This window comes from Corylus avellana, chromosome 4 (genome assembly GCF_965113065.1).
Source record: "Corylus avellana chromosome 4, dhCorAvel1.hap1.2, whole genome shotgun sequence".
NCBI lineage: Eukaryota > Viridiplantae > Streptophyta > Magnoliopsida > Fagales > Betulaceae > Corylus > Corylus avellana.
In genome coordinates, this window is record NC_142493.1 from 28,647,824 (window position 1) to 28,674,569 (window position 26,746).

Consider the following 26,746-nt stretch of genomic DNA (forward strand, 5'->3'; position numbering starts at 1 on the left):
ATTTTTATATCTAATGGTGTACATAATGTCATAGTTGAATGTTTTACTGGCTAATGGATTGAGCTTTCGACCTATCTGAAGCCAAGTATGTCTATATACCCATAGATCTTAAAGTATCAATAAGATTTTTGACCTAGCTTTTGGGGCATGTTTGTTGTTGTGTTAGTGAAATAGGATTCTTCCATTTCTAATGAAAGAGATGAACTATTTTATAGTCAAGACTAAATTTTACAAATCTAATAATGTATAAGTTATCAAATAATGAATATGTTGTCATATCATTTAAAAATTTTACATGATGTAACACCATATGGCATATACACTAGTAAATACAACAAAATAAAATGTTAACCATGAAATAACTCTTTTCTATTTCACTTGAGACGGAGACGATTAGGACCTTGGTCTAAACTTAGGAGAGTTGCATTTAATTTTCATATATGTCATAGCTTTCATTTTTTTTCTTTTTTTTTTTTGGTAACAATCTGATTTCCATTCAAACTAAAAGAAAATTACAACACAAGAAAGCAAATACAAGCTTTATATATCATAGCTTCTTATTATTCTATATTCTTGTCTAGTTGTCCATGTCTTTGTTTTTTTGTTTTTTTCCCAAGCTCTAGATGTCCATGGCTTCTAGCATTATTGCTCAAAACATTATCTTGTTTCAGACAACTAACAAACATGTTGGATTACAATTCTTTTATTTGGCATCAAAGGCCCATGTACTGTAGTTTGTATACATGGCCTGATTTAGACAATTCCCAACTTCAACAACAGAAACTTCAAATGGACAACATATAGAAAAGAAAAGTGATGGCAGGCACTACAACTTATAATTCTGCAGCAACTAAACTCATTTTCTACCAAAAAAAGGTGTGGGAAAATGGGGAGAGCCAAATGGATACCCAAAAAATAGCACTAATAACTAATAAAGGATTGTTCGTTTTCTCTCTTTTGCTTTGCTGGAACACTTGTTTGGCAATTTAAGATTAACCATAAACCAATCAGGCACATCAGTATCAATAACCATTTACATCCATTAAGGAAAAAGGGAAGAAAAAGAATTGTGATTGATATTGCTGCCCTACGAAAAACCATACACCTATCTTAAAACCAGAGACAGATTAATCCATTTTCTTGCACAGGGCATCTTCAATTATTGGGTCTTTGGCTTCTGGATCTTCACGTAGGGACAAAGTCCAATGAAATGAACTACTTTCGGATTCCACCCCAGTTGCTGAGCGCGGCAGAACATCAAGAATGTGTTTGCAAAATAAGAATTGAAGCCCATAAAGGCGTGCCAAAAAGCATGACCCTGTGGGTTAAGGTACCATCCGGCGATGTTCTCACACATCAGGCGATCAAAAAGCCAACAAAGAGTCCCAAGAAATAGGGTGGCCAGGTATAACTTTGCAAGCCGCTTCGCATGCATATCCTGTGTGTAGATGTAGTACTTGTACATCCGAGGGATGCAGAGAAGACAGAGTATCGCGTAATGTACCTTAAACCCGATTCCAAAACGAACCAGTGCATGGACTACAGCAAATGCAGCACCATAAAGAAACAAAAAGGTGGGCATTGTGCTTCGATAGTGCCAATCTGGAGAGTAGAGGATGTAGATGTAAAGGAGCATCTCCCATACCATCGGTGTTTCATCACCTTGCTGTTGCCTAAAAATGAATAGAAAGTTACCCATAATTATAGATTATCATGGTAACTGAGCAACTGATCGAAACAACAAGACATTTATCAAATATATTTTAAAATGACAAGCAAATTTGCCATAGGCACGTGTGTAGATGCACATCTATTAAATATTAATCCTCTAGTTTCCAAGGTTTTTCAACAAACAAATGAAAATACGAGGCAGACTCAGACCAACCAACACATGGGTAGCAATATCAGTTTCATTCACATAAATGATAGTAGATACATGACTCCTTTTTCGGAGAGGGCTTAGGAAACATATAGAACAAGCATGAAGTTGTCCTTGGAAGCACTTTTCTCAATAAGTCTTGTCAATAGCTTGGGCACTACTCAAGAAGGAAGGAACTACTTGGCCTGAAAAGAAAAGAAAATCTCTCTCTAGGCAGTAGAATCGCTCTCATATATTCCAGATTGACTCACATGCCACTCAATTAATTGTTAGGAACCTCCTGAAACCCTACTTTGCTTGAGGTAAAGAACAAGTATTTAGTCAACATACACATACTAGCCATTGTTTGCCTAACAGGTTTTCTAAAGCTCAAAAATCATAAATCATCAACACTTCCTTTCCAAAACTAAATATTACCAAAGAACCCTAGCGATTTCCAACATATCAATCACATCCACATCCTTGATATTTTCCTCACTTGCCCCAAGGCCTTCATCCTATACCAACTCAATCCTTACCAAAACCATCAAAGCTTACACTAAAAATCTATCACCAATCAAAGCTGCTGTCAAACTCAATTTTAGTATGGAATGATTCAATACAACATAAAACTTAATAGGTGCCCATCTTGGAAAGCATGTTAGCTCTCACATTGATAACATACACAAATATGTAGACCAGCCAAAGCACACAAATTAGACACTTCTGCTGGCTTCACCCAACTGCTGCCCCCAAATCATTACCACTGTCAAACACCAACACCACCTTCACTGCCTTCGGCCAAAAAATGCAACTGAACAATATTCAACTACCATCCACTTATTTTTTTTGATAAGTAATAATGCATTAAAAGAGCGCAGAGGGGCGCAACCCAAGTACACAGGAAGTATACAAGAGAGCGACTAAGTAGGGGAGAAAGAAGAAGAGAACATAAGGAGAAAATCAGAAAAGTTGATCACTAAAGGAGCAAGCCAGCCTGAAGTCCATGTGAATAAAGTGTACAAAAAGAAATGAATAAGGTCCTCAAGATAGCATCCACTTATAAATCCCAAAATAGCCCCATAAAATTTTTTACTCAAAAAGCTAATCATTTTCAAGCAACCGAAGTACATTGTCCCCAGATGAAATATTACGTGATAATATATGCTGCAGATGAGAACTTAATCTATTCTTCACAATACTTCCAGTCAGATTGGTGCAGAATATTAAATAATTGTTTAATGGCAATAAAAATACATTTTCTACTCATGATCCACCACATTACTAGATTGATCAAACTCAAAAATTATATTTTCATACACCCTGTTTCAAACCCCAAGTTTTGAAAGCCAACCACCACCATCATATTCACGAATTTTATTCTCAGGTCACAGCTATGGCAATCCATTTACAATTGGGCAGAGTAAATAATGTAATATGAATTATTAGTAAATAAACTACAACCATTTATATGTTTAGACAGAACTACATCAACAATGTGCTAAAACATGGGAAGGGAAGTCAGGCTCAAGATGTATAACGTAGACTTTTAGATTTGCTTCATTCCAATCTACTCAGAGAATAATCTCAGGCTATCTTATATCAGAACAGAAGTTCACAGATTAAAACAACAAAGCACCCTTAATCTAAACTTCTAAGAAGTGTCAATGAATGCATGCATAAACTAACAAGAAGGCAATATCATTTCTATATACTCAAGTTGCAACATGCTCAAAGCAGTGAAACTAAAGATCGCTAATTCGGGCTAACAGTACTCTAATAAACATGCAAGCATGGTCTTCCAGATAAAAATCTAAGGACAGAACTAAAACACAAGCTATTGTCTTCTTTCCTCAGTCACCTTCACAATCAGTATGGAAGTTCATTATTATGTATGTGGTAAGGAATAGGTGACTTTGTTCTTCAACTACAAAAGCCACCGAGTACATAGTAAAAGAGAAGGCAAGGTGTTGCTACAGTACATCCTTAAAAAAAACACAATGGAAGTTAAGTGCGGCTATCACACTTAACATACAAGTAAAGCAGTTGAAAGAAAATGTGAATACATATGAGACAACAAAAAGGACTACTTACACACGCTGCAATGTAGCATGGTATAGCATGCTCCCAATGGCAAGTGCCATATTAGATAAGTGAAGGACACTAAACCTCTTTTCAAACCGTTGTCTCAAGGCATTTACAAGGCCAATGATTGCCAGAAGGATGCATGGGATGTTTGATATGGTGTTGTAAAACTCTGCAATATAAGATGAGTAGACATAATTTTTCTCACACCACTCGGGAGATGTGACAGGACCCCAAAAGCTCGATATTCCATCTGCCATTATCAAGTCAATATGCCCAGAGTGAAATATATATACTCAGGGCACCTTTCAATAGGATGTTGCAGAATCCACAAAACCTGCAATCCATGCCCTATAAATGATAAGATGATGACCTCATGATGAACAGATTAAACAAGCCATCGCTTTGCTAAAAATAAAAGTTTTATGATGATTAAAAAAAATATTCAAAACGTATGAGATGACTAAAGTTGATCCAAACCAAAGAACAAACGTGACCAACATGACAAATATATAGAAGAAAAAGCATCATCATCATAAAATCATATTCCTACCAAATCTAATGTGGCATCCTAAACTTCTTTGGGCACATCACCTTATGGGAGAACTAAAAACCCATTTCAATTTCCCCCTTTCACATTTACACAAATAAGAAAAATATATAATTGTGATTAAAAAAAAAAAAAAAAAGTTATCTTAAAGTGGCCTATAAGATTGATAAAGCTTAAGTTCAAGGGGGAGTTTAGAAATCGGGTGATAGATTCACATGAGGAATAGATTGTTGAATATATACATATGAGTGTAAAATGGTCAAGTCTCATATTGAATAGATGTCACAAGTGGGAGTGAGTGATTAAGATAACATAAAATAGATGTCAAAGTTGTAAGTGGACTGTAGCTGCTGGACAATCAATTTATGACATTCAGAACTGCTTTCCATCAGTATATCAACTTAACATGGTGAGCTTAAAAGGAAAAGGCCCTTTGCGCTCTTTTATATCATCATCATTACTTATCAAAAAAAAAAAAAAGCTTAAAAGGAAAAGGCAAATTAATAGCCTATGATAGAACTGTGTAATGGACCTCCAAATTTTAAAAAGGCAACCTATTGGCATCAGAAAATTTGTTATCGATGTTGAAAACCTTTACTCATTTAAAATGTAAAAAGTGGAAAACCACTCCTGCTTTGTTAGAGTTCCAACTCCAAAAGGGTAGTACTAATAGAAATCAGACTACATTCATAAAGATTTGAGAGAGGGAGGGTGGGTGAGAAAAGAAGAGAGAGAAGCTCAAGATGGCATAGGAAATTATCCATGGCGCTTCTATTTATTAATGTTTGCACTGTATACCTGGTTAATACCACATTGTAACCATCTCCAAAATGCTACAAGTTTTCTTGGCATATCTACCAATGCTAACCCATCCTATAGAAAATGGCTTAATAGCTCAATTCCTGTAATAGGAAATAGTACAATTATGTTTCTGTCCAAAAGTCTCCTCTTTTTAGGATAGGGTGAGTGACAACCTTTGTGAGTCCAGATATTGGCAACATATGTTGAAGTGGACTACAAATCTCCAAACCCATGCCTTAAGATTCCTTACCACCATATTTGGTTTTTAGCAAAGCATCAAATCACAAACCTAGGAGATATGCATTTGCTCTAGACAAGGTATTTTAACAGGAAAACTATAGGGAATACTTATATCTACTTCTTCTTCTTCTTTTTCCTTTTTCAATCACAAAAAGCGGTTTTGATTAAATCAGCAACTATTCGAGTCGGTAGCTTTGAAGTCAATTACACTAAAGAAGTAGACATAATATACTTCAATTGTTTGCAACATGGATGAAACATTGGAATTTAGAAAATAACTAAATAAGATATCTGCACTTAAATGGCTATCAAAATAGACAGAAAATTGTTAATACAAACTCTAGGTACTGCATGTCTAGCAATTTATAACTACTTTCATGCTTTCAAGAGCTGCAAGCAAATCTATATTCAAAATAGATGCATCAAAAACAAGGACCAGAAAATGCCTATGGGAACAATGAAGGGAAAACTAAGATACTAGAATTTCAGCTTAATGCAGCATTAGCCTGGTTGGACATGTTTTAAATCAAACTTTAACCTCCAAGTGCAAATTGCACAAGTTTTGCCAGTTAGGATGAAACTACTAAATTGAGAAGACAATTATTAGGTTCCTGATAACTCTCCAGCATTAACCTAAAATTCACAACCACAATCTTCCCCCTACTCCTTTTAATGATATATAATCGAAATATCATTAAAAGCGCAAAAGTACTAATGAAGTATACACGAGAAACTCCTATCTAAGGACGCAGCTGTCACAACCACAATCTCTTTCTATTGGAATAATTAGATTTCCAATCGCTATCTACCATCATCATCCAACAAAACACAGCCCCAGATGATCTTAATGCTCCCCATCAACTAAACGAACACCCAAAGTCAATTCGTGTTAGCTTTCACAGGTTCCACAATAGATAGCTTTCAAAACTTCCATAATTTCTCTCTATCTCCGTATACAGCACATGTAATCAACTGTGTTCCAAAACACTTAGCCTGGCCCTCACGTGTTCACTTTTCCCCATTAACCATGAAACTAACTCTTAATTACCTTTAACCATGAAACACTCCCTCCAAAATAATAAACAAACAATTAAATAAACCAAATCCAAATATACCACTAGAAAGCATTACATGCCACCTTGCTTAATTTTCATGAAAATAACCAAACCAAGAATTATAATCAAAAAAAGATTAGAGACTAAGAGAAAGAGAAAGATTGACCTTCCCCACTTCAGATCTATGTCGCAAACATTTTGTATAGCCCTTCACAGTTGCTACGCTCTCTCTCTCTCTCGCCCTGTGGCTGTGTACTACTGAAGCGGATGCGCGTGAGGATTGGGGAATAACTAAGGGCAGAAGAGATGGGCCCGTGAGGAGAACATTAATGACATGCCACGTGTGGAGTTCGCGTGACGTGGAGGCAGGCTTTGGTCCGTTAGATTAGAATCACGAGCGGTTAGGACTTAGGATGGATTTGGTCATAAAATTTTGGCCGCGGTTTGCAATGCCAATTTTATTGTACGAGGATCTGCTTTTATGCAGCCGCCCTAAAGGTCGCGTGTGTCGTACGTTCAGGTGGCAGTGGCACCCGCACCACGAACCCTAAAACATAACTGCTTCAACACCTCTTTCCTTTCGAGACTCCTTTCCAATCCGACTTAAGAGTCTGTTTGGCTTCCGATTTCTAAGGTTAAAGAGCCTAAATAAATTTGTAAATTTTTTTTTTTTTTTAGAATATGTTTTTTTAACTCACTACTCTTTTAAAAAAAGGTGGTTTGATATTTAATAATATAAAAAAAAATTCGTACTATTTTAAAGAACAATTTGCAATTGTAAAAATAATAAACCACAACGGTTAATTACGTTTATTTATTAAGGTTAAATACTTAATACCCTTCGGGGTTTAGGAACTTTATTTTTACCTCTTGAAATTTTATTTTTATCACAGGACCCTTCTGGGGTTTTGATAAAGGACCAACTTAGTCCATCCGTTAGTTGACCGTTAAGACTGACACGTGGATCAATCAAATGTTGACACGTGGCACCTATTTAAATTTTTTTTAATTAAAAAAAATGTATTTAAAAAAAAATTAAAAAAAAAAAAAAAAAAAAAAGGAAAAAAATTGGGATGGCCACCCCCTTGGAGCCCAAGGGGGTGGCCGAAACCACCCCCAATGGTGGTTGGGGGTAGCCCCTGGCCACCCCCAAATGGCCACGAGCCACCCTCAATTTTTTTTTTCCCTTTTTTTTTAAATAATTTTTTTTTAATTTAAAAAAAAAATTTAAATAGGTACTACGTGTCAACGTCTGATTGGTCCACGTGTTAGTCTTAACGGTCAACTAACGGATGGATTAAGTTGGTCCTTTATCAAAACCTTAGGGGAGTTCGATGATAAAAATGAAACCCCAGGAGGTAAAAATAAAGTTTCTAAACCCCATGGGTATTAGGTATTTAACCCTTATTAAAATCATATTTTCAAATTACATATTTAAATTTTTATTTTTTAAATTATAAAGGATTTTTGTTTTTGCGAAATAATTACTTTCTTCCATCTCACTTGGTAAATGTATATTCGACTACATTAAAATATAAATTGGCAATCCAATTCTTACTATTTGTGACAAAGAATAAAAATTAAGCTTCATTGAATGTTAAAAATAATAATAATAATAATAATTAAAAAAGATAATTGTATTTATAGCATTTGGTATTATTAGTTCATGTTCATCTTTGAGAACAGTGAATTGAATTGAACTACTGTAACCGCTGGATAAATTTATGAGTAAACGAGTATTCTGAAATCACTTCCTCACTTTTTAAAAATAAACTTTGATAGCTTTAATTTTTCGCTTATTTGAAAGAGGTCTCTCCGTGAGTTATTTGTCCAATTTTTTCGACATCGTCAATGCTTGACACATCACCTTAACAATTTTTTAAAAAAATTTGTTATAAATTAAAATCTAAAAAAATAAAATTTAAAAATGAAATCTAAAAATTTAAAAGAAGGAAAAAAAAAAACAAAACAAAACAAAAGTCGTCCACACCAGAGTGGGTGTTGCAGCCAAAAGAGTGGAAGAACCAGTAACCAACCCATGGATAGGCCCAGCTTTAAAAAAATAATAATAAATTTTTTTAAAAAGGAATTTTAAGAATTTATTTATTTTATTTTTTTTGTACTAAGAATATTTTTGTTTGAACATTGACACCATCTTTAATTTAGAATGACATTAACAATCAAGTAATAATTTTAGAAAAATGCTTTTTTTTTTTGAAAAAATTAATATATTAACTTTATCAAACATGGCAAAGAGATCGTATAGAAATGACCCAAAAGAGTTTTTTTTTTGTTTGACATGTCCGCACAAGGAGGGGAATGAGGATTCGAACTAGTGGCCTCCGCTTCATTAAGCGTGGTTCCAGCCGATTGAGCTGCCTCTTGGAGCCAAAAGAGTTATTAATGTGTTGTGATAGACAATCAATACTTTCAATACATATATATGTTTGATGAAAATGTCAACGAGATGTCATCAAGTAGAAGCTCACAAATTTTAAATCAAAGACATCTCAACTATGATTTTCAAGATTTTTAAAAATCCCTACTCACTTTTCAAACGCTAAAAATTGTATTGAAATATTAGTTAACCAAACGAATTTTTAGATGTGGCCCCTACCAGTATCACATTTTTTCAAAACAATCACAAAACCTTTCTTAAAAAACAAAAAACTTCTCACAAATCATTATTCAATAAATAAAACAATACATTTTTTTAAACATAACTAAACGCATACTCCATTTTTTAGGCTTATTTTCCCAAGTGTGTACAAATTCCTTCTTAAGATCTAAAAAAGAGAAAAACTCATCATAATCAAGATTTAAACAAGAGTAAAAAATACAAATTCAATCAGTTATGGTGTAAGGCTCACACAGAAAATAGCGTAATGTTATCGTCAGTATATTCCATGAAAAATTCAATATTTACGTTCAGTGTTATCATTAATATATCAAAAATTGAGAAGAGATCATCAAAATTGATATCTCACCATGGATGCTATAGAGTAGTGATCAATATGTTATATGAAAAATTCAACAAATTAAGATTGAGATCTTTAACAAATATGGGCAAAGAGCTTGTATATAAATGGTGCAATGCAATTTCCAATCTGTAATTTCTAGAGATGTTATTTCCAAATAAAATATACAGAAATTCTGGGGAGAAATATTATTGGGCACTAGAAACATTTCTAGCTAATAATAATGTTAGCATCTTGTGACAATGGGTGTCATTACTTAGCTACATTTTGGCATAAACCCACATCATAAAATGGTTTAAGGTACAGATAATTCCATGCCATTATATGGACATTATATTTAACAAAAAGAATTTATACCACCACCTCACATTCCAGCAGCAGATTTAGAGACCTGGTTCAAGGCATTGGCAAGCTCATCAACTGTTGCTTTCCCACTTAAGTAGGTGACCAGTGGGCTCTCACCAGGAACAATGTCGTCTCTATGGTAACTTCCTGATGTTCTAAGCAGCTCTTCTGAATTCTTAGCTACCATGTCTCTCATGATTATGGTCTTATGAGTCCCAGATATCAATTCCTCGTAATCTGTGTCTCCACTTTCGCCAAGGATCACATTCATGTTTGCAACATTCAATCTCCAACGGACAAACAAGTATCTAACAATCATAAATTATGAGAAATAGTTATCAGCATTTAGCAATGGTTATTGTTATGCCTCACTAAAATTGCAATGTGGACATGTAAAGGGTAAACCATAAATTGATTATAATACAAGCCAAGGCACAACACAACCAACCACCAAGTGATCCAATCGAACAAAATTATTTTATTTCTTTATTTATAAAGGAAAGGAAATGCAACATATTGTCATCTAAGAAGAAAGAAAAATGTCACAAGCTCTGCTAGGCCATAGTATACCACTATGCCATTCATGCAATGAAACAGACAAATTCATATTTTTATTAGAAACAAATGGAGTCGATGTAAAAATGATGCAACACAACCAAATGATTTCATTTTGGGATGTAGAAATCCACCGGGATCTTGCCTGTTCATTATCCACACGGGACCTACAAGCATGGTTGGCTTAGGTCAGTTATATACATTGTAGGGCATATGGTTGCAAAGCTACTTACAATGAGCATATCAATAATAGCTCACCACAAACGAACAAATCAGATGAAAATGCACACAATCACCCTCCGCTTTACTGCTCAGGTCTTTTAATATTACATAAAGTAAAATGGTCGTTTAGAGGTGCTGCAAACTCATTATCCAGCCAAATGCCCTCATAAGAGCAATGCTATCTAGGATAAAATTCATAGGAAATTGACTTCTAACTGACGCTAGAATAAATTTGCTTTGAGAAAATTGAAAAACAACTTGTCAAAGCTACAACAATTCACTGCAGACTGCATACTTCAGATTAGCAAGATAGTTTTTTATTTAAACATAGAAGGCATCACATACTTTCTAGGGGAAGTGAAAAACAGCCACATGTTCTCGTTTGGCCCATAGAAAGGAGATCTAACAGGATGGTGCAGACACCAAATACAACCACCAATTACAAATTTACAAGTATGTTTTTATTCCAACATTGGAAGATGGCGTAGCCTATGACTTTGTGGCTGGGTGATTGAGGGTTGGATATTTTATCATTGGCACTTTTGTGGCTGGGTGATTTGATTGAGAGTTGGATATTTTATCATTGGCACTTTTGTTATTTCGTATTTTATTGTTTTGTTATTTATTTTCCAGACTTCAATTATGTTATGTTTTTGGGTTTTACGGTACTTTTAGTGGGGTTGGAGTTTATTTCCTAACCTATTTAAACCTCATTTTGTATTGCGGCTGTTGCTTATGATGAATTAAAAAAAAAAAAATAAAAAAAAAAAAAAAAAGTTATATACCACATTTTTATCCCACAACGCTGATATGGCAATACCAACCAACCATTAAATTTTTTTTTTTTAACAATGACTGATCCAATGGCTTGTTAAGATTGTGGGATAAAAATATAGTTTCTAATATTACTCATAAAATAATAATAATAAAAAGAACGAGAGTTTGTCTTCTCCATCCTCCTAATTTTTCTTGTCCCTTTCCTGCTTCTTCTTCTTCTTCTTCCCATTCTCTCTTCTCCCTTCATTTCGCTTCTTGTTCTTTGTTGATTGTCTGGCATCACAGGATACATCACTAACCACTCTCCCAACAATTTTTTGCAACACACTCCCTTCATTCTATCTGGCCCTCTAATAGCCCTTAGTTTGAGCAATTTTATTAAGTGAAAAAAATGGTTACCAAAATGCTGTAGACAATGTAAACTCATCTCAACCCAACAACAAAGGTCTACATTTATGGAATGGCCCTGTTCTCCTAACCATATGTACCTGAGTGCCTGTGCTCTGGATGCGAGGAGAGGAACAGTTTGCAGCCTTGTTGAGCTCCTGCAGTACATTGGATGGCAACGTAGTCCCCGCATCCTAAGCTTCTGCCTCAAATCGTCCACTTTCTTTGCCTGTGAATCAGATCATCATAAAGAGTCCAACCAATAAATCAAAGAAATTGCTTTACTGCCAACACTAGTATTAATAAGTTTCAACTACCTTACTAGGATCCTTTATTAAGTATGAGATGCAATGGGCGTTGCTTGATTTTTCATCCTCCTGAATGGGGCTGGAAGACTCATCAGTGTTTTCTCCACCTTCAGATGTATTCATCAGCTTCCAAATGGTTTTCTTTAAACCTTCGCAACCCCAACGATAGTCAATATGTGATGCATAATCTGGATCTGGGAAGAGTTTTCCATCTTCTTCTGTATAAGTACCAGGATAGTACACCTCGCTCCCACTACTGCAAATCAAAGCATCAAACTCATTTACTTGAATCTTCCCTGATGCCAAAAACTCTATTGTCTCTGACACTGGCATAGCTGTCGATAAAGCAAAGCCGGAGACCCTTGCTGTTTGAGAGTCTAATCGAGCAGCCTTAATTATTTCTTGCACTATCTGAATCATCTTTTCTTCAGGAGCTCCATGGCTGTCATAGCAGTCGAGTGCTATAACTATTAACCTACGTCTCCGCCTCAACATGGGATACTTGCTTGCCACATTCTCGAGCAACTTATTCCCGCTTTCAAAATCTTTTGGGTCAGACTCAGGCTTCCTTATCTTGCTTAGGACTCGTTTCACTTGGTCTTGCAGCTCCCGGTCACCAGCGGCTGCAGACAAGTCAAGAGATCCATTCAGTGAATATTTTTCTCCATCAACTGAAAGCCTAAGGGACATATCTTGTACATCCTTAAGTGAATCATTGAAAGACTCATCAGCAGCCGTTTCATCCCCAGGGGTATCAGTTTGCCATTGTGGGTGTCTCATGCGGCAGGCTGCTACCCTGGTCAAATAAGTGCGGCAGTGTTCAGGCCATGAAAAAAGGTGTATGTTTTTCAGACCATTCTTTCTGCATTCCTGCCATAAATTCTTCTCTGACAACAATTTAAGCAGTGCAGAAGCAATTTCTTGCTGATCATGAGGGTCCACAAGCAAACCATTGTTCAGGGCCTAAGCAACAACAAGAAATTACATGGTCATATTAAATCAAATCACTGTAGTTCGAAATATTTTGCATCTGTTTGATTCCTGAGAAAACAGAAGGAACAATAATAATAAGAAGAAGAAGAACAAAATTTAGAATTCTACAGCAGCCTCTTCGAACAAGAATTGTTCCTGTAAAACCCTGAGTTTATTTTCTTCTTCCTTCGCCTTCTAGCATATGGGGTCTGTAGTGAAGTTCATGCTTGATATTGCTGAGATTTATTGCATGTTGGAATATAAACAGAGGTCATCCTTTTACCTGTTGAATGTCAACTGGTCCACCATTTTTGGTAGCCACCATTGGAAGCCCATGTGCTGCTGCCTACATTAGTCCAAACATATGCATATCAGCATTTCACTTATTTGAGAAAACGAAGACGACATTATTAAAGATGGCATTGGGTTAAAACCAACCTCAATCAAGGTTAGCCCAAAAGGTTCCACCAATGCTGGATTTATGAAAACTCCCTGTCATTAATCCAACCGCTTAGTTGATCATCATTGGAAAACCATAATAAACCAAGAGAAATGCTAGAAACCATATTTTTTTCCGACAATGCTAATGTGGCAATCCCAACCAACCTTTGGATCAATCATTATTAAAAAAATTAGATCCAAGAGTTGATTGTGATTGTTACGTCAGCATTATGGGATAAAAATATGGTATCTAGCGTTACTTATAAACTAATACTTTTTTTTGATAAGTACTTATAAACTAATACTAAAAACTGTTAAGTTTGCAAACCTTTGTTTTTGCTGCAAGACGATATATATCTGGAACATCAGATTGCTTGTGATGCTTTGGATAAGCCACTTGCCCATAGAGATCATACTTATCAATCAGTTTCAACACTGTTGTAAGCACATTAGCATTTCCACCAGACATCTCATCTATATCATCCCTATTCCCCATTATGAGTGTCTGTTAAGAAGCGTATTAGTCCTTTTGCAAGCATTAAATAATTTTGTCCGATAGAGTCATTTTGAGTAATTGCACAACTCACAAGATTAGCAAGATCTTTTAAGGGACGGCACTCTCCAAAAGCTTTCAAAAGAGTGGTTATGTTCTTTTTTGGATCTGGCCTTGATAAAGCCAAGATCAACGGCTTGTGGGGATTTGTAAGGAACTTCATCACCTGCCAAAATATTTTGCTCGTGAGGCAATAAAAGTAGCAAAATACTGAGCGGTTGTAACAAAACAATGACACAAACCAGCCACTCACTTCTGACCATATTGGTGGAATTGCTTTCGGAGAAGACCCATCAGAACCACTAGTAAGTTGTGCAAGTTCCCCATCAACGTCATCTTCCGGAACCATGACATTGCTGAAGTCCATTCCAGGAGGAATAACCTGCAAATAGATCCCATTGTTAGTACTTTGTTTGGATTTCCAGAAGGATAATCTATGGAGTCATAAATTTGTAATTTGTTTCTTAAGAAGAAACAAATATAAAAAAGGGCATGACGTGTGACTAAAATCATACAAGTAGCCTATCAAAGTCATTCATTATATTCAAAGTTGCTGCTTATAACAGATTACTTCTGATGGACTGGAGTATTGCCCTATGAAGTTTGTAACCATAGGGATATATTGAAGTGCGTTATATGTGGCAGAGTGAGGAGCAAGAATAGGGATAAACATAAACTCCTAATACATTTGGTTTTTCTGCCATCCCATATTTTCATTTACGAAGCCATTGCTGGTCAATAAGATGTCTAAGCAAAAAATAAAAGTAGCATTCTTACCACCATCCTTGGCATGTATCGACCATGGCAATTGACCCCACGTCTAGCACGGGCACGCAACACTTTCTCAAGTTTGACATCAAAACCATCATAAAGTCCCCATTGCTCTTCAATTTCCTGTTTAGTGCTTGTGATAACAAGTTCTGCGGCATCAAGGGAAAGCTCTTCTCCTTCTATCCTCCTCATCATCTTGTACGTTGAATTAATGTCCTCCTTCGATTGACGCCCCTGCTTAAGAAGTTGTTCAAGCTTGTTTCTCCCAAGAGAGTGTCCTGTCAGAACCATTGGGACATTTAAAGCTCCTGAAAGAAGAGCTGCACTATCACCAGCATCTGCATAATGTCCATGAATCACATATGGCCACACAGGCTGGCCTTGACCAATTTGTTCACCCAAAACTTTTGACATATTAAGAATGTGAGCCAGAGCTCCATCTACAAATTCTTGAATATAGGGCCAAAGCAATTCTTTTCGAAGATACTTATCACGTGGACCAAATGGAATCCTTATGATATATGCCCCACTGCTCTCCCCAACATCATTGCCATCACCATATTCGGGGCCAGCAGTAAGCATCTCTGTTGGCTCCCCATAACTCCAATCAACCTCTGGTGATGAGATTTGGCGGGTAAAAAGGTCTACCCTATACACCCCAGGCATCCTTGCAAGGGCACGAGAAAGCTCAACCACATATTTGACCTGAAAATATATTCTTTAAAGCATGAAATGCCTATGAAATGAGAAATTGAGGGGGGGGGGGGGGAATCAGTTGCATTATCACTTCTTTTTTTCCTTTTTTTGAGAATGTAATACCCCAAAGTACCTGTCCACCGGTATCAGAATCTCGTCCAAGCTCCATGTTTTCTCCCCGGACCAAACCATGCAAACTGGCCATGAAAAGAGTTGCTGTTATAGACTAGTCTCTTTATATCACATTTCTGGCAATGTATATACATATCCATTTTGAGTTTTGTATTCACCATATTCTGGTTGATCTCCATGCCCAACCCCTTTCAAAAATACAAGTGGGGCAAGGAGAAGAAATGAATAAATAAATAATAAAGCTTCGACTTGTTTAGTTTTGCAAACATTATGTTGATGGTCCCCAAATTGATTCCTGTTTCTCCATCTTCCAAGAATCCAGCTTAGGCATTAAGAGTATAGACAAGACATCTTTGAAACAGGCACTAAATATCATTCTATAAGCTCTTAGAAGTAAGTATACCTCAAAGTTACCTCCACACAACCTAAAAATTTGGTTGGGATATATTACAAATTTAATGGTAGTAAGAAATCAACATAAAGCAGATTCTGTATCAAATAGTGTTAGAATATAAGATATGGATCAAAACAATAGACAACAAAAATTCTAACTGCTAGTATGTAATAGAAAGAACTATACCTGATAAGAACAATATAAAGCTTCTTTTCCTTTTTATCATCCGACCATACTTCCAAGTTCGAAATGTTACGCAGGAACCTTTTCCTGGGAGTCTCGCAGTGCACTATCTCCCCCAAACTGTCCCCCTTCTCTCCTTCTGACAAGTCCTCGGACATGTCTTCCGTTGCGTCCTTGCGCCCTTGTTCCCGCTCCCATCTTCGGTCTGCTAAACGTTGAAGTTCCTCCCATTCCAACTATATGAATCATATATGAAATGTGACTAATCTTGGAATTATTACCTTTCTAAAAAAAAGTAATCACTATTAATTCTCACTTTCTTGGAGTGGCAGAACCCCAGCGTTTACAAGAAACTTCAGTAAAAACACCCAAGAACAGTAACAGGAAAAGAATATCCGTCTTTGAAACTTCTAAAAACTAATGTCATCAATGCTGATAGGAATTTCCCGGTTCAAATACATGATGGGGTCTGGTCATTACTGCAATTTTGAACCGGGAAGTATGAACTTCATGTTCAGGGCACTGCCATTAACAAGCAGCTAACTATCCACACACCTACATAGGCAGAAGGATATTTCGACATAGATATATATCAGCTTAGACACTAAAACTTCTTTCAATTATGTATATATGGTATTAGGATTGTCTCTCTTTGTTCTCAGTAAAAAGATTAGGCTTGGGAATTAATTTATAATGTTTAGAAATTAGAAAACCACCTTCCAATATTCAACTTATGAAAGTAGCCACTACCTACCTCTCAGATCTTACCAAAACAGGACGAATCAGAATCATTTGATAATGAAATGGTGATGCAAAAAGGAAAAGGACATAATCTCTAGGAAATCAACAAATATCTGTAGACACAATGAGATATCAACAAAGAAGAAAAACTTATTTGGGTACTTTCCCATGTCTCTTATGCCAAGAAACCCATCAACAACAATCTAATTCCATAGAAAGAGCAAGACCTTTGGTAGATTGAGAACCCCACTTACAGTCTCAAGTCTTCTCAAAAATCAACAAACCTCACCCACAGCCCACTCTATAGTGTTCGAGAAAGAAGGAGAGAGATTAAAAATACCCATTTTCAGAAAGATCAAATAAGTCATTGACATACAAACAATTCTCTGAGAATTTCGTCCATTGATAACTCCAAAATACATTCACCATATATAGATACAAATACATACATCCGATTCCTGAGAGAGACTACAAATTCCCACTTTATGAAAAATGTAACAGGCAATTAATTTCCAATTTGTTTTTGTTTTTGTTTCTAGCACAAACTCATAAGCAAATTTAGAATTCCGTTACGTGAAAAAATTCAAAGTTTTACCTTGTTTTTTTCTCTCATGAAATTCACACTCGGTACAAATTTCAAGTACTCAAAATATCCATAACTGCATTGTTTTTTTTTAAATTTAGGATCCAGATTTGAGTTTGAGTTCCTTCCAAACAAGGCCAATTATCTGAAAAACCAAGAGTACCCATTTACATAAAAAAAACAGAGTCTTGAAACTCTACTCTATAAAGCCGCCTCGTTCCATGAAATATACCGGAAAGCAGTCACCCATGAAAGAAAGAGGATATACACACACAAACATAGAGTCTGAGTGGACAGGAAGAATGAACAAGAACCTGCTTCTTCTTGCGCGTTAGGTGCCAAATGCGCCAGCACATATTCTCGAGTCTGGAGCTGCGCTCCCGGGTGTTGCGGGTGGCGACAACCTTGATCCACGTGCGGTGCAGGTCCGACTCATCTACACCCGTCACCACCTCCTCCACAAAGTATTTGGTCGGATTGAAATGCCCCGTCTCCCTCAGATTCACCGCCGTCCGCTTCTGGTCATCTTTCCCCGGAGCCCCACTGTCCAGTATGGCCTCCAGGTACCCATTAATCCACTCATTGCCAGCCATCTTCTCTCACTTTCTCACTTACTTTCCAGCAAAACACAATCTGGGTCTTTTCTATATCGAAACCATATATCGAAGCATTATATACCCAACATGCAAAAAGCTTCCTTGGTTTTCTCTTCTTTTCCAGGTGATTTTCCAAACAAACAAACTTGGGTTTTTCTCATTATTGTTTTTACAATAATACGAGGCCGTATCAGCTTAAAAGACGAACTTCATACAATATTGGATTTCGTGTAAATGAGAAAGGTTTCTAGGAGCAGAGGAAAATATGCTGTTGGCTACTGCTACATATTTTCTCGCGCTTTCCCAGTGATTTTCTTGGGGAAGGAAAAAATAAAAAAAACATGGGATTTCACATGCAAATAGGTGAAGAGCATATCTTCATGGGGATTTGTGTTTCGGTTGGGAGAGTTTTGGTGCGTTTAGGAGTGTTGGGTTGGGTTAAATTGTTAGGATTATTTACAGCACTCCAGCAGAGACCGGGATTTTGAGAGAGAAGGATGGGAGGGAGGGAGAGAAAAGGAAGTAGAGAACCACGTGGCGCGGAATGGTGGGGCAGGATATGCACACGTGTAGAGAGGATATCGAGGGTTGATGACACAGTCTATGAAAGATGGGGTACCTATTTTTGCCTTTTCCAAGGATATCCGCTTCCCAATGCGAGCCCGCCGCTTTGTTCTTCCAAGAGCTTTGGCAGCCTGCACTGCACTGCACCATAATAATAAAAATTATTATTATTATTATTATTAGATAAAAATAAATTCTTTAAACTTGTAATTTTAATTAGAGAAATGCAGGAGCACGTACTCTTGTCCTTTTCTCATTTTTTTTTCATTTTTTTTTTTTATAAAAAAAAATCAATCAATTTGATGTCTCCAATGGGTAATTCAATAATCACGCCTCATGAAGCGAAAGTTATTAGTTCAAATCAAGTAATACTACCAAATTTTTCTTGTGTTCCTTCAAGAATGATGTGGGTTTTAAAATTATCATTGGGCTTGTGATTGATCATTATTGCATTTTGATCAAATTGTAATTTTAAAAGTCACAAAGAGACACAAATATATATATATATATATATATATATATATTAAAAAGAAATATTAATTTAATAGACTCTACAAAAATTTATTAAGCCCAACTTAATATAAGACTTTATTATATTCTTATTCTTATTCTTATTATTAATGTATGAAGGACAGACTCAGTAGTCGAAGGTTGTTGAGGACCCACGTGACATCGGCATACGTTTGTTTGGCAGTTGGGAAACTAATTAAACAGTTAGATTATCGTTGAGTGATATTGTGAAGAGAAAACTTCATTGTCAAAATTCAGATACTTTGATATTCTCTCATGATCTGACTACAATTTCCGCCATCAATTGCAATTCGTATTGCAACGTGTTAGAATTTATAAGATTTACTTTCCCCGTTCGATATTATAAATCAATTTATTTACTTTCCTTTTTCTTTTTTTATTATTCATTAGATTGTACACTCAAATATACTATTAATAAGTATTGTTAATATGCAATCAAATTAATACTATATATATAAAGGCAGCAATAAGGAAGCTTGGATAAGTCTTTCGAGAGCTCGGTCTCTCCCTTTCTAATTCATTCCATCGGCCATCTATTAATCTTTTATTCCCACCATTGGAATAATGCTCTTTATTCCTTTCTCTTTTTTTTTTTTTTTTTTTTTTTTTAAGGTGTTATTCGGACACTAAGTTGGTGTTTCTTGCCAATGGCTTTGATTCAACCTCCATCAATGTCCATGTTAAAATTATTAGCTCATATTCTCTCAGACATAGAGAATAATATTGAAATACTAATGGTTGGATGAGTAAACGAAACGGAGCGAAGTGACGTTCAAGGAGTCTATGTTTACTTGCATTAATCTAATTGTATTGGAGTTTATTGTTAAGTTGCTAAGCCCTTTTTGTGTTTTTATTTGGGGTACTTGTCCCCTTCTCTCTTGGCTTAATTGCCAAGGAAAACACAATTTAACACTATATAAAAATGTAGTCCTATTTGACATTTTCTAATACTGTGTAATGCCCAACTTTCTCACCTTTTTTTTTTTTTTTTTTTTTTAAATAAATATATTCTTTACACGTATTTTACCCCATCTGACGTGATATGAATTGAATGACGATTTAAAAAAACAAAATTTTTTTGTTTTTATTCAGCTCATATCACATTAACAATATAAAAAAAGAAGTATGAAGAATCCCATTATTACTCTTGAAATAATAGCTAGTAAGCTGTTTTCTATATGAGAAATGATAGAGACACAATTTTAGCCAAACCTTTTTATTATGTGGTCATTTTTTTAAAAAAAATAATAATAATAAAAAAAAAAGATTTTTGAAGTAATACCATTCTATGTATTCCTTTTTTATTTGGTATTTTTTTAAAAAAATTGTCATTATTCTGAATAAAAATACCAAATAAAAAAATGACTACATAAGATGTTATTACTTTAGAATTTTTTTTTTTAATTTTGATTTAAAAAAAAAATGATCACATAGGAGAAAAATTGGGTCAAAGTAGTGTTTCTAATTTTTTTCTTTCTATATAGTCACAGGTGACCTTGAATTATGAAAAATGATAAAAGCACAACTTAAAACCAATTTTAGCCTAACTTTTCTCTTACATTCAAACAAAAAAACTACTTGTGGAGGAGAGAAAAAAGCCTTAAACTAGAGAGAAAGAGAAATTTTGTCTAGAAATTAAACTAAAGTTGGATTTGAATTGTGGCTGTATCACATCTCTTGTATTATTGGTCAGTTCATTAGCGTGACAAGTGGCCTTGTATTATTGGCCCACGTCCATTAGCAAGGTAGTGCGTGAGCTGGACAAATGGGAGTTGGGAACAAAAGCTATCAAAGTACATTTCACTTTCGGGGTATAACATCAAATTTCTGAGCTGCTCAGCTCGAATGTCACCTGGCTTCGTTAAATAAATAATGCAAATAAGTAATTTTATTTATTTATTTTTAAAGGGCAGGTGTAGAGTAATGGCTAAACCTACGTTATTTATGCGTAAATGACATCCACCTTTTCTATTAAAATGAATACAACCATCTTTTTCTTTTCTTTTAAATAAAGTTTTTTGGCTTCTTATTCTGAAAACGCTGTGATCATACAATTGTTAGGATTAAAAATATGAATGGTATAATTTGTTTGATGCAAAAGTATGTGGCGAGAGAAGCATCATCCCACCATGTGGCAACCACCATCGATCAAACTTTATCTTGTCATCCAGGCTACAAATAGATGCAGCCATTTTCACACAAGTAGCTTTCCATGCACCAATCACCCCAGCATGATGCATCCAAACAAGAGATGGGGAAGTGCACATACAGACACACTCACATTTGTCTTCTTTTGGCTTGCATTGCTCCTTTTGTGACACTTAGTAACTAATGGACCATCTATGATTGCACTTTTTAACTCACCATTCAAAGACTTATGTTTCTTTTTTGGTTTTTGCTTCTCAAGTGGGTGTCCTTCTCAGATGCTCCTAGTTAGTTAACTTTTTTGTTTTACTTTAATTATACAATTTGAAGGCGAGTAACGATCTCTCTAATTTGGCTATTTGAATTACACGTGATTTAAGATAGAGACGGCAAATGTAGAGTCCACTCACCCTAGATAATCTAGGGTGAAGGGTCCATTTGTCCTGAACAGGTGAGTCAAGTGACCCTCTCATCTTGTTAGACGACTACTACACAGCTATGTGCCTATTACGTGGCAAAAAATCAGGAAACACTATCCTTGGATCTCATCCAACTCCAAGAAACCCTGTATAAGAAGGGTCTCAAAACTCCATAAAATGAATGACATAAAATAGCCTTAAAACTCTATATATTGATTATATATCCCAATAAATGAATGACATAAACTCTAAATGAATGAATAAAAGGTTCACATTGTAAACCATGGTAGTTAATAGCAACCTGTACTTACCCAAATTGGCTATAAGTTCATCAAAGTGATCACAACAATTATCAAATGGGAAGAAGAAGAAGCTAGTAAGACATCATTATAATTATGCTAAAGCTTCCAACTTGCAGCAAGGAATTCATTCTAAGTTATCATTTATTTTCCATATAAAGCACAACTATGTTATAGCGACTAGTTCATTACAATTAATCGCTGAAACTTACAACAACCTTGACAAGCACATTTTGCATTCACAGTGAAATTATATGACAAACTAAATGCAGGTTCCATCCACTAACTCTCTTGCCAAGACTGAGTCAACTACACATGAAGAAAGAAGGAAAAAAAAAGGGAGAGATTTACATAATAAAAGCCTACTCTCCCCCCAAAAACAAGAGCTTACTATGTAGTGGACGCCTCTGTTTAACTATCATCTTTGTCTTTCAAACTGTACTGGTTGTGGAAGTCCTGTATTCCAAGCCAATTTTATAGTCGACACCTTTTTTCTACCAAAGAGCAACAGAAAAAACTAGGCTACTATCATATACATGGGGCAGATAAACAAACACAACCATATCAGTCTCTCACTTGGTCGATTACACCTAAGAGTCCTATTTCAGATTCCACAAATGAGATTCACCAAGAGATGATTATCTCATGTCCTGAAAAGATTGTTTTTCTTATTACAATAGATTGCGCTAACAATGCACTTTAAGATTCTCAAGTTCTTTTCCCTAGAAGTTACAAGGCATTTTGCAAGAACAAAGAAAAAGCATAGTATATATTACGCTTTAAATTTCCATCACCCAACCGCCAAAAAAAAAAAAAGATAATCCTTTTCACTGACACTTCTGTTTAAGCACAATAACTTACTTAAAATCCACTGGGTCCTTGTAGTAGAGCACAGAGAGGCTTAAGAGCCTTAAGCCTAGAACGTCTAAAAACTTACTGACCATTGACAGTGCGCATTAGGAAGACCCTGCAGAGACAGAACAGCCCTTAGACAACATTACACACTGCAATAACAAGGACAAATGAATTTTCCTTCTGCTTATGTTTTGTTAACAGCACAGCAAACATATGAAAGTATGATATAAACATCTTCATAGATTGTTATTTATTAATCTATATATCTAGTTCCTTATTTGTGGAACAATATGGATGTTTCATGATCGCAATCTTTTTCTTAGAAAACCATACATTTCAGTCTGCAGTTCAGAGACAAACAAAGCCAATAACCACAACTTTAAGTATGTAGATACATATATATAGAGAAAGAGTAGAAGAAAGTTATGGGGCAAACAATGAGGAAATCGGTTACACTTGGTTCACCCTGCAGAAATGCACACTCTGGTTTGCAGGTCTGGTTGCTTGTCTCCCTCTGTATCATGCAATTCCTGCTTGAAAACCCTAGTTGAAACCCCACTTGATACCAATCCTAGTTGAAACCCCAGATTACCTGTATTTTTTTTTTGGAGAGTAAGATTAAGAGGAAAAAAATAATTCCATGAAATGGCAAAGAAAGAAAAAAAAAATATATTTTCCTTAACTAACAGCGTCAACCTTACCGGCTAAGTTTAACACTGAACTCATAATTTCAGGTGATAATGTGTTTTGAAAACACGAATCATAAGTTCAACATGCAATTTGAAAGTGTTAAGTAGTTCAAAAAATACTTTGTTTTCACAAAATAGTTATTTGAAACTTTTTTTCCAGAAACCCCTCGCACAAGCATGTTTTCTCTTTTCCAGGCCACTAATGCACTTAGTTCAAGGATCACCATTCCTTAGTATCAGATTAAATGATTGATTTTACCACAATATTCATACAAGTAGCACCAATGGATCCATTGCCTGGCAATGGCAAAGGAAAAAATTGTAGTCACTAATTTGTGCTCAAATAATTAGATGGACACAAAGACCATAGAAAACAGTCAAAGTCTGTATGTAGCTCATACCATCTATAGAGGTCAGCACAAGCCCAATCGTGAACAAAAAAACCAACCTTCATGGTTCTATCGACTTTCCCTTTTATGTACAGGATCCATTCCTCATGTACAACTTGCATGATCAACTTAAGCCGGTGCAATTTGATTTGAGGTCAGTGGAAAAAATTGGTAATTGCCAGAGCAAGTTGTTTAGAGTCAGCACAAGTCACTCTTTCACATTGAATGGACTCTTAACTTTTCCTACTCAAATAAGCTAGTCTTCAATGTTCCCAGCATTTTAACCAGGAAATTAGGAGCAACTAGGCTTTAGTCCTTGTGAAATCATTTCATTCTGAAGGTGAAGAGCCTTTGTTCTATCCCCTCTTTTAGAGTAGCTTGCAATCAATGTGTCATAAATGCACATAGTTGGAACTAGTGAACGTTCTTTCATAATTCTCAAATATTTTTCTGCTTCCTCTAATTTCCCACAGAGGCAAAGGCTCTTAATCAATGATGTATAGACCGATAATCCAGGTGACAGTGATCTGTACTCAATTTCATAGTAGAGTTTGAGAACTTCATTAATCTCACCATTTTTTCCATAGCCTTCGATCAGATGAGAGTATGTGACCTCATTAGGCAAGAACCCTTTATCTAACAAAATAGTTAATGTTGCATTGGCCTGCTCCACATCCCCATTCTCACAGAGCTTTCCAACCATCTCATTGAATGCCCAACAACTAGGAACAAGTCTCCTTTCCAACATTTTCTCACAATATCTTACGCTTTCTTCCAAATTTCCCGCTTTAGCACACCCCTCAATGAGAAGATCAAAAGACTTGCCATACGGCTTCAAATCCATACTTTCCATCTCTTGCATCAAGCAACGTGCCTCTTCTAATCTACCCTCTTTACAATGGACTCCTATAAACAAAGTGTAGATGAAAGGATTTCCTTGGAAACCTCTTTTAAGCATTTCTTCATACACCTCATATGCTGACTCCAAATTCCCAAGTTTTATTTTAGCAAGAACAATTAGTGAATAAGCAATTGTGTCAAGAATCATATTCTTTTGCAACATTCTCTTTAATAATACCATACCATCTTCAATTCTTCTCTCCTCTAAAATCCTTAAGATCAAAGCGGTATTAACAATCACTGAAGGATAGCATCTCTTCCCATGGACCTGATCCAGTATCTCGACATATTTCTGCAACTGCCCTTCCTTGCACAATGCACTTATCATGGTTCTGATTGTTACTTCATTTGGGTAAGTTCTTTTCTGAAGCATATGCTCATAAATCTTCCAAACTAAAGGAACTTTATCAGATTTTTGAACAACATGAATCAAAGTGTTGTAACTGACAAGGCTTAAAGAGAACCCATGCTCTTCCAAATAGCGACAAACATCAAAAGAAAACTCAAACATTCTTAGTTTAGCATAAGCCTGTACTAACAAATCAAACACAAACGGAGTCGAAGCAGTAATCCTATAGCTACTAAGTAGAGATTCCACAACTGAAAATCTCAAAGAATTCTCTTCACTTTTCTTCAAAATTGATTGAAGCAATGCTCGAGCATCAATAAGCAGTCGGGCACGAACCAAAATATGAATTGTGATACTGTACGACTGAATCCCATGTTCAAAGTTTTTCCTTTGTGCTGACCAATGGAAAAAAGCCAGAGCCCGTTTTGCATCATTTGGTTCCTTTAACTCCAGTAGTACTTTCTCAACAATCAAATCATTTAATTGAACAGAATCAAATTTTTGAGTCAGCCTGTCCCAGTTCCAGCCCCTCCTGAATGAACCACATATGGAATTGACTACTGTATCACATTCTGCTTTTATGTCACTATGGATGAATTTAGCCACAAATGACTGAGGAATATGAACACATAGGCTGCTAGAATGTTTGACTGGTTTCGAGACCAAGGACGGAATAATTCGATGCAGTATAAGCATGACTTTTGCCATCAAGGATTCACCAAAGCAGCAATTTTTGAGAGCTCTGCAAAAATTTACCAATGAAATCAAGAAAACATATCGGATGGCATATACCAACATTGTCAATTCAGGATAGAAATGCTTCCTTGGGTAAAACCCCCATAAATGCACAGTATCCTACAACAACTGACAGATAACCTTAACATCAAAGCTTGAATTTCATTAGGATGACAAAGCAACGGCCAAATAAAGTACATGCTACAGTATTGCACTTTCCTTTAATATATACAAACCTAACAAAGACATCGAGTCAGAATCAAGCAGCAATACATAGATTTACCACCATGATTTTGGCAACAACAAATAAATTATTCTCCTATCGCTTGACATAACATCTACTAAACTACATCTCCAAGTGAAAAAATGGTTAAATTTATTCGAGATTAAATTTAAGTTTTCAGTAATTAATTAATAAGGTAGGGACTTGAGGGTTTTTTTTTTTTTTTTGGTAATAACATTCATTTCATCCATTCAATCAAAAGAGATTACAACAGAGAAACAAAATACAAGCTAAACTGAAAACCCAAACCAGACAGACTCCTAGTACCTCAGCGAACTGGTAGGAGACCAGAAAAGAGAAAGGCACTAGCGAATGCAGCCGATAAAAGCGCTCAATGATAGATAAAACCATTTGGAATAAGAAAA

General features: G+C 35.7%; 3 protein-coding genes across 5 annotated transcripts; all 3 read right to left on the reverse strand.

Moving 5' to 3' along the window:
• Positions 1-1,020: 1,020 nt before the first annotated feature.
• Positions 1,021-7,186, reverse strand: LOC132178780 (alkaline ceramidase). Its single transcript, XM_059591331.2, has 3 exons — positions 6,756-7,186; positions 3,953-4,280; positions 1,021-1,673 (listed from the first exon to the last, which is right to left on the reverse strand). Exons 2-3 carry the CDS (start codon positions 4,201-4,203, stop codon positions 1,160-1,162), a joined length of 765 nt encoding a protein of 254 aa, XP_059447314.1. The 5' UTR covers positions 4,204-4,280; positions 6,756-7,186; the 3' UTR covers positions 1,021-1,159.
• A 2,474-nt stretch (positions 7,187-9,660) lies between these two features.
• Positions 9,661-18,690, reverse strand: SPS3F (sucrose phosphate synthase 3F). Its single transcript, XM_059592362.1, has 12 exons — positions 17,942-18,690; positions 16,307-16,539; positions 15,728-15,791; positions 14,905-15,603; positions 14,381-14,509; positions 14,162-14,293; positions 13,903-14,079; positions 13,572-13,625; positions 13,417-13,479; positions 12,171-13,124; positions 11,955-12,082; positions 9,661-10,220 (listed from the first exon to the last, which is right to left on the reverse strand). Exons 1-12 carry the CDS (start codon positions 18,218-18,220, stop codon positions 9,932-9,934), a joined length of 3,201 nt encoding a protein of 1,066 aa, XP_059448345.1. The 5' UTR covers positions 18,221-18,690; the 3' UTR covers positions 9,661-9,931.
• Positions 18,691-23,071: 4,381 nt separating this feature from the next.
• LOC132179188 (Pentatricopeptide repeat (PPR) superfamily protein) lies at positions 23,072-26,109 on the reverse strand. Of its 3 annotated transcripts, none has more exons than XM_088515971.1 (2): positions 24,174-26,109; positions 23,072-23,148 (listed from the first exon to the last, which is right to left on the reverse strand). In XM_088515971.1, exon 1 carries the CDS (start codon positions 26,069-26,071, stop codon positions 24,407-24,409), a length of 1,665 nt encoding a protein of 554 aa, XP_088372097.1. In that variant the 5' UTR covers positions 26,072-26,109; the 3' UTR covers positions 23,072-23,148; positions 24,174-24,406. The 3 variants fall into 3 exon arrangements, with proteins under 3 accessions (XP_088372097.1, XP_088372096.1, XP_088372095.1); XM_088515970.1 differs by lacking the exon at positions 23,072-23,148 and adding an exon at positions 23,348-23,628; XM_088515969.1 differs by lacking the exon at positions 23,072-23,148 and adding an exon at positions 23,348-23,628 and having other exon boundaries at positions 24,127-26,109.
• Positions 26,110-26,746: the final 637 nt, after the last annotated feature.

Coding starts and splice junctions, on each gene's coding strand:
- LOC132178780 (XM_059591331.2), bottom strand. CDS start 4,203: ATGGCAGATGGAATATCGAGCTTTTGGGGTCCTGTCACATCTCCCGAG. Junction 1,674..3,952: donor CATGCTACATTGCAGCGTGT/GTAAGTAGTCCT, acceptor ATTCATTTTTAG/GCAACAGCAAGGTGATGAAA.
- SPS3F (XM_059592362.1), bottom strand. CDS start 18,220: ATGGCTGGCAATGAGTGGATTAATGGGTACCTGGAGGCCATACTGGAC. Junction 16,540..17,941: donor TAACGCGCAAGAAGAAGCAG/GTTCTTGTTCAT, acceptor TGATTCATATAG/TTGGAATGGGAGGAACTTCA. Junction 14,510..14,904: donor GATACATGCCAAGGATGGTG/GTAAGAATGCTA, acceptor ATCTATTTGCAG/GTTATTCCTCCTGGAATGGA.
- LOC132179188 (XM_088515971.1), bottom strand. CDS start 26,071: ATGGCAAAAGTCATGCTTATACTGCATCGAATTATTCCGTCCTTGGTC.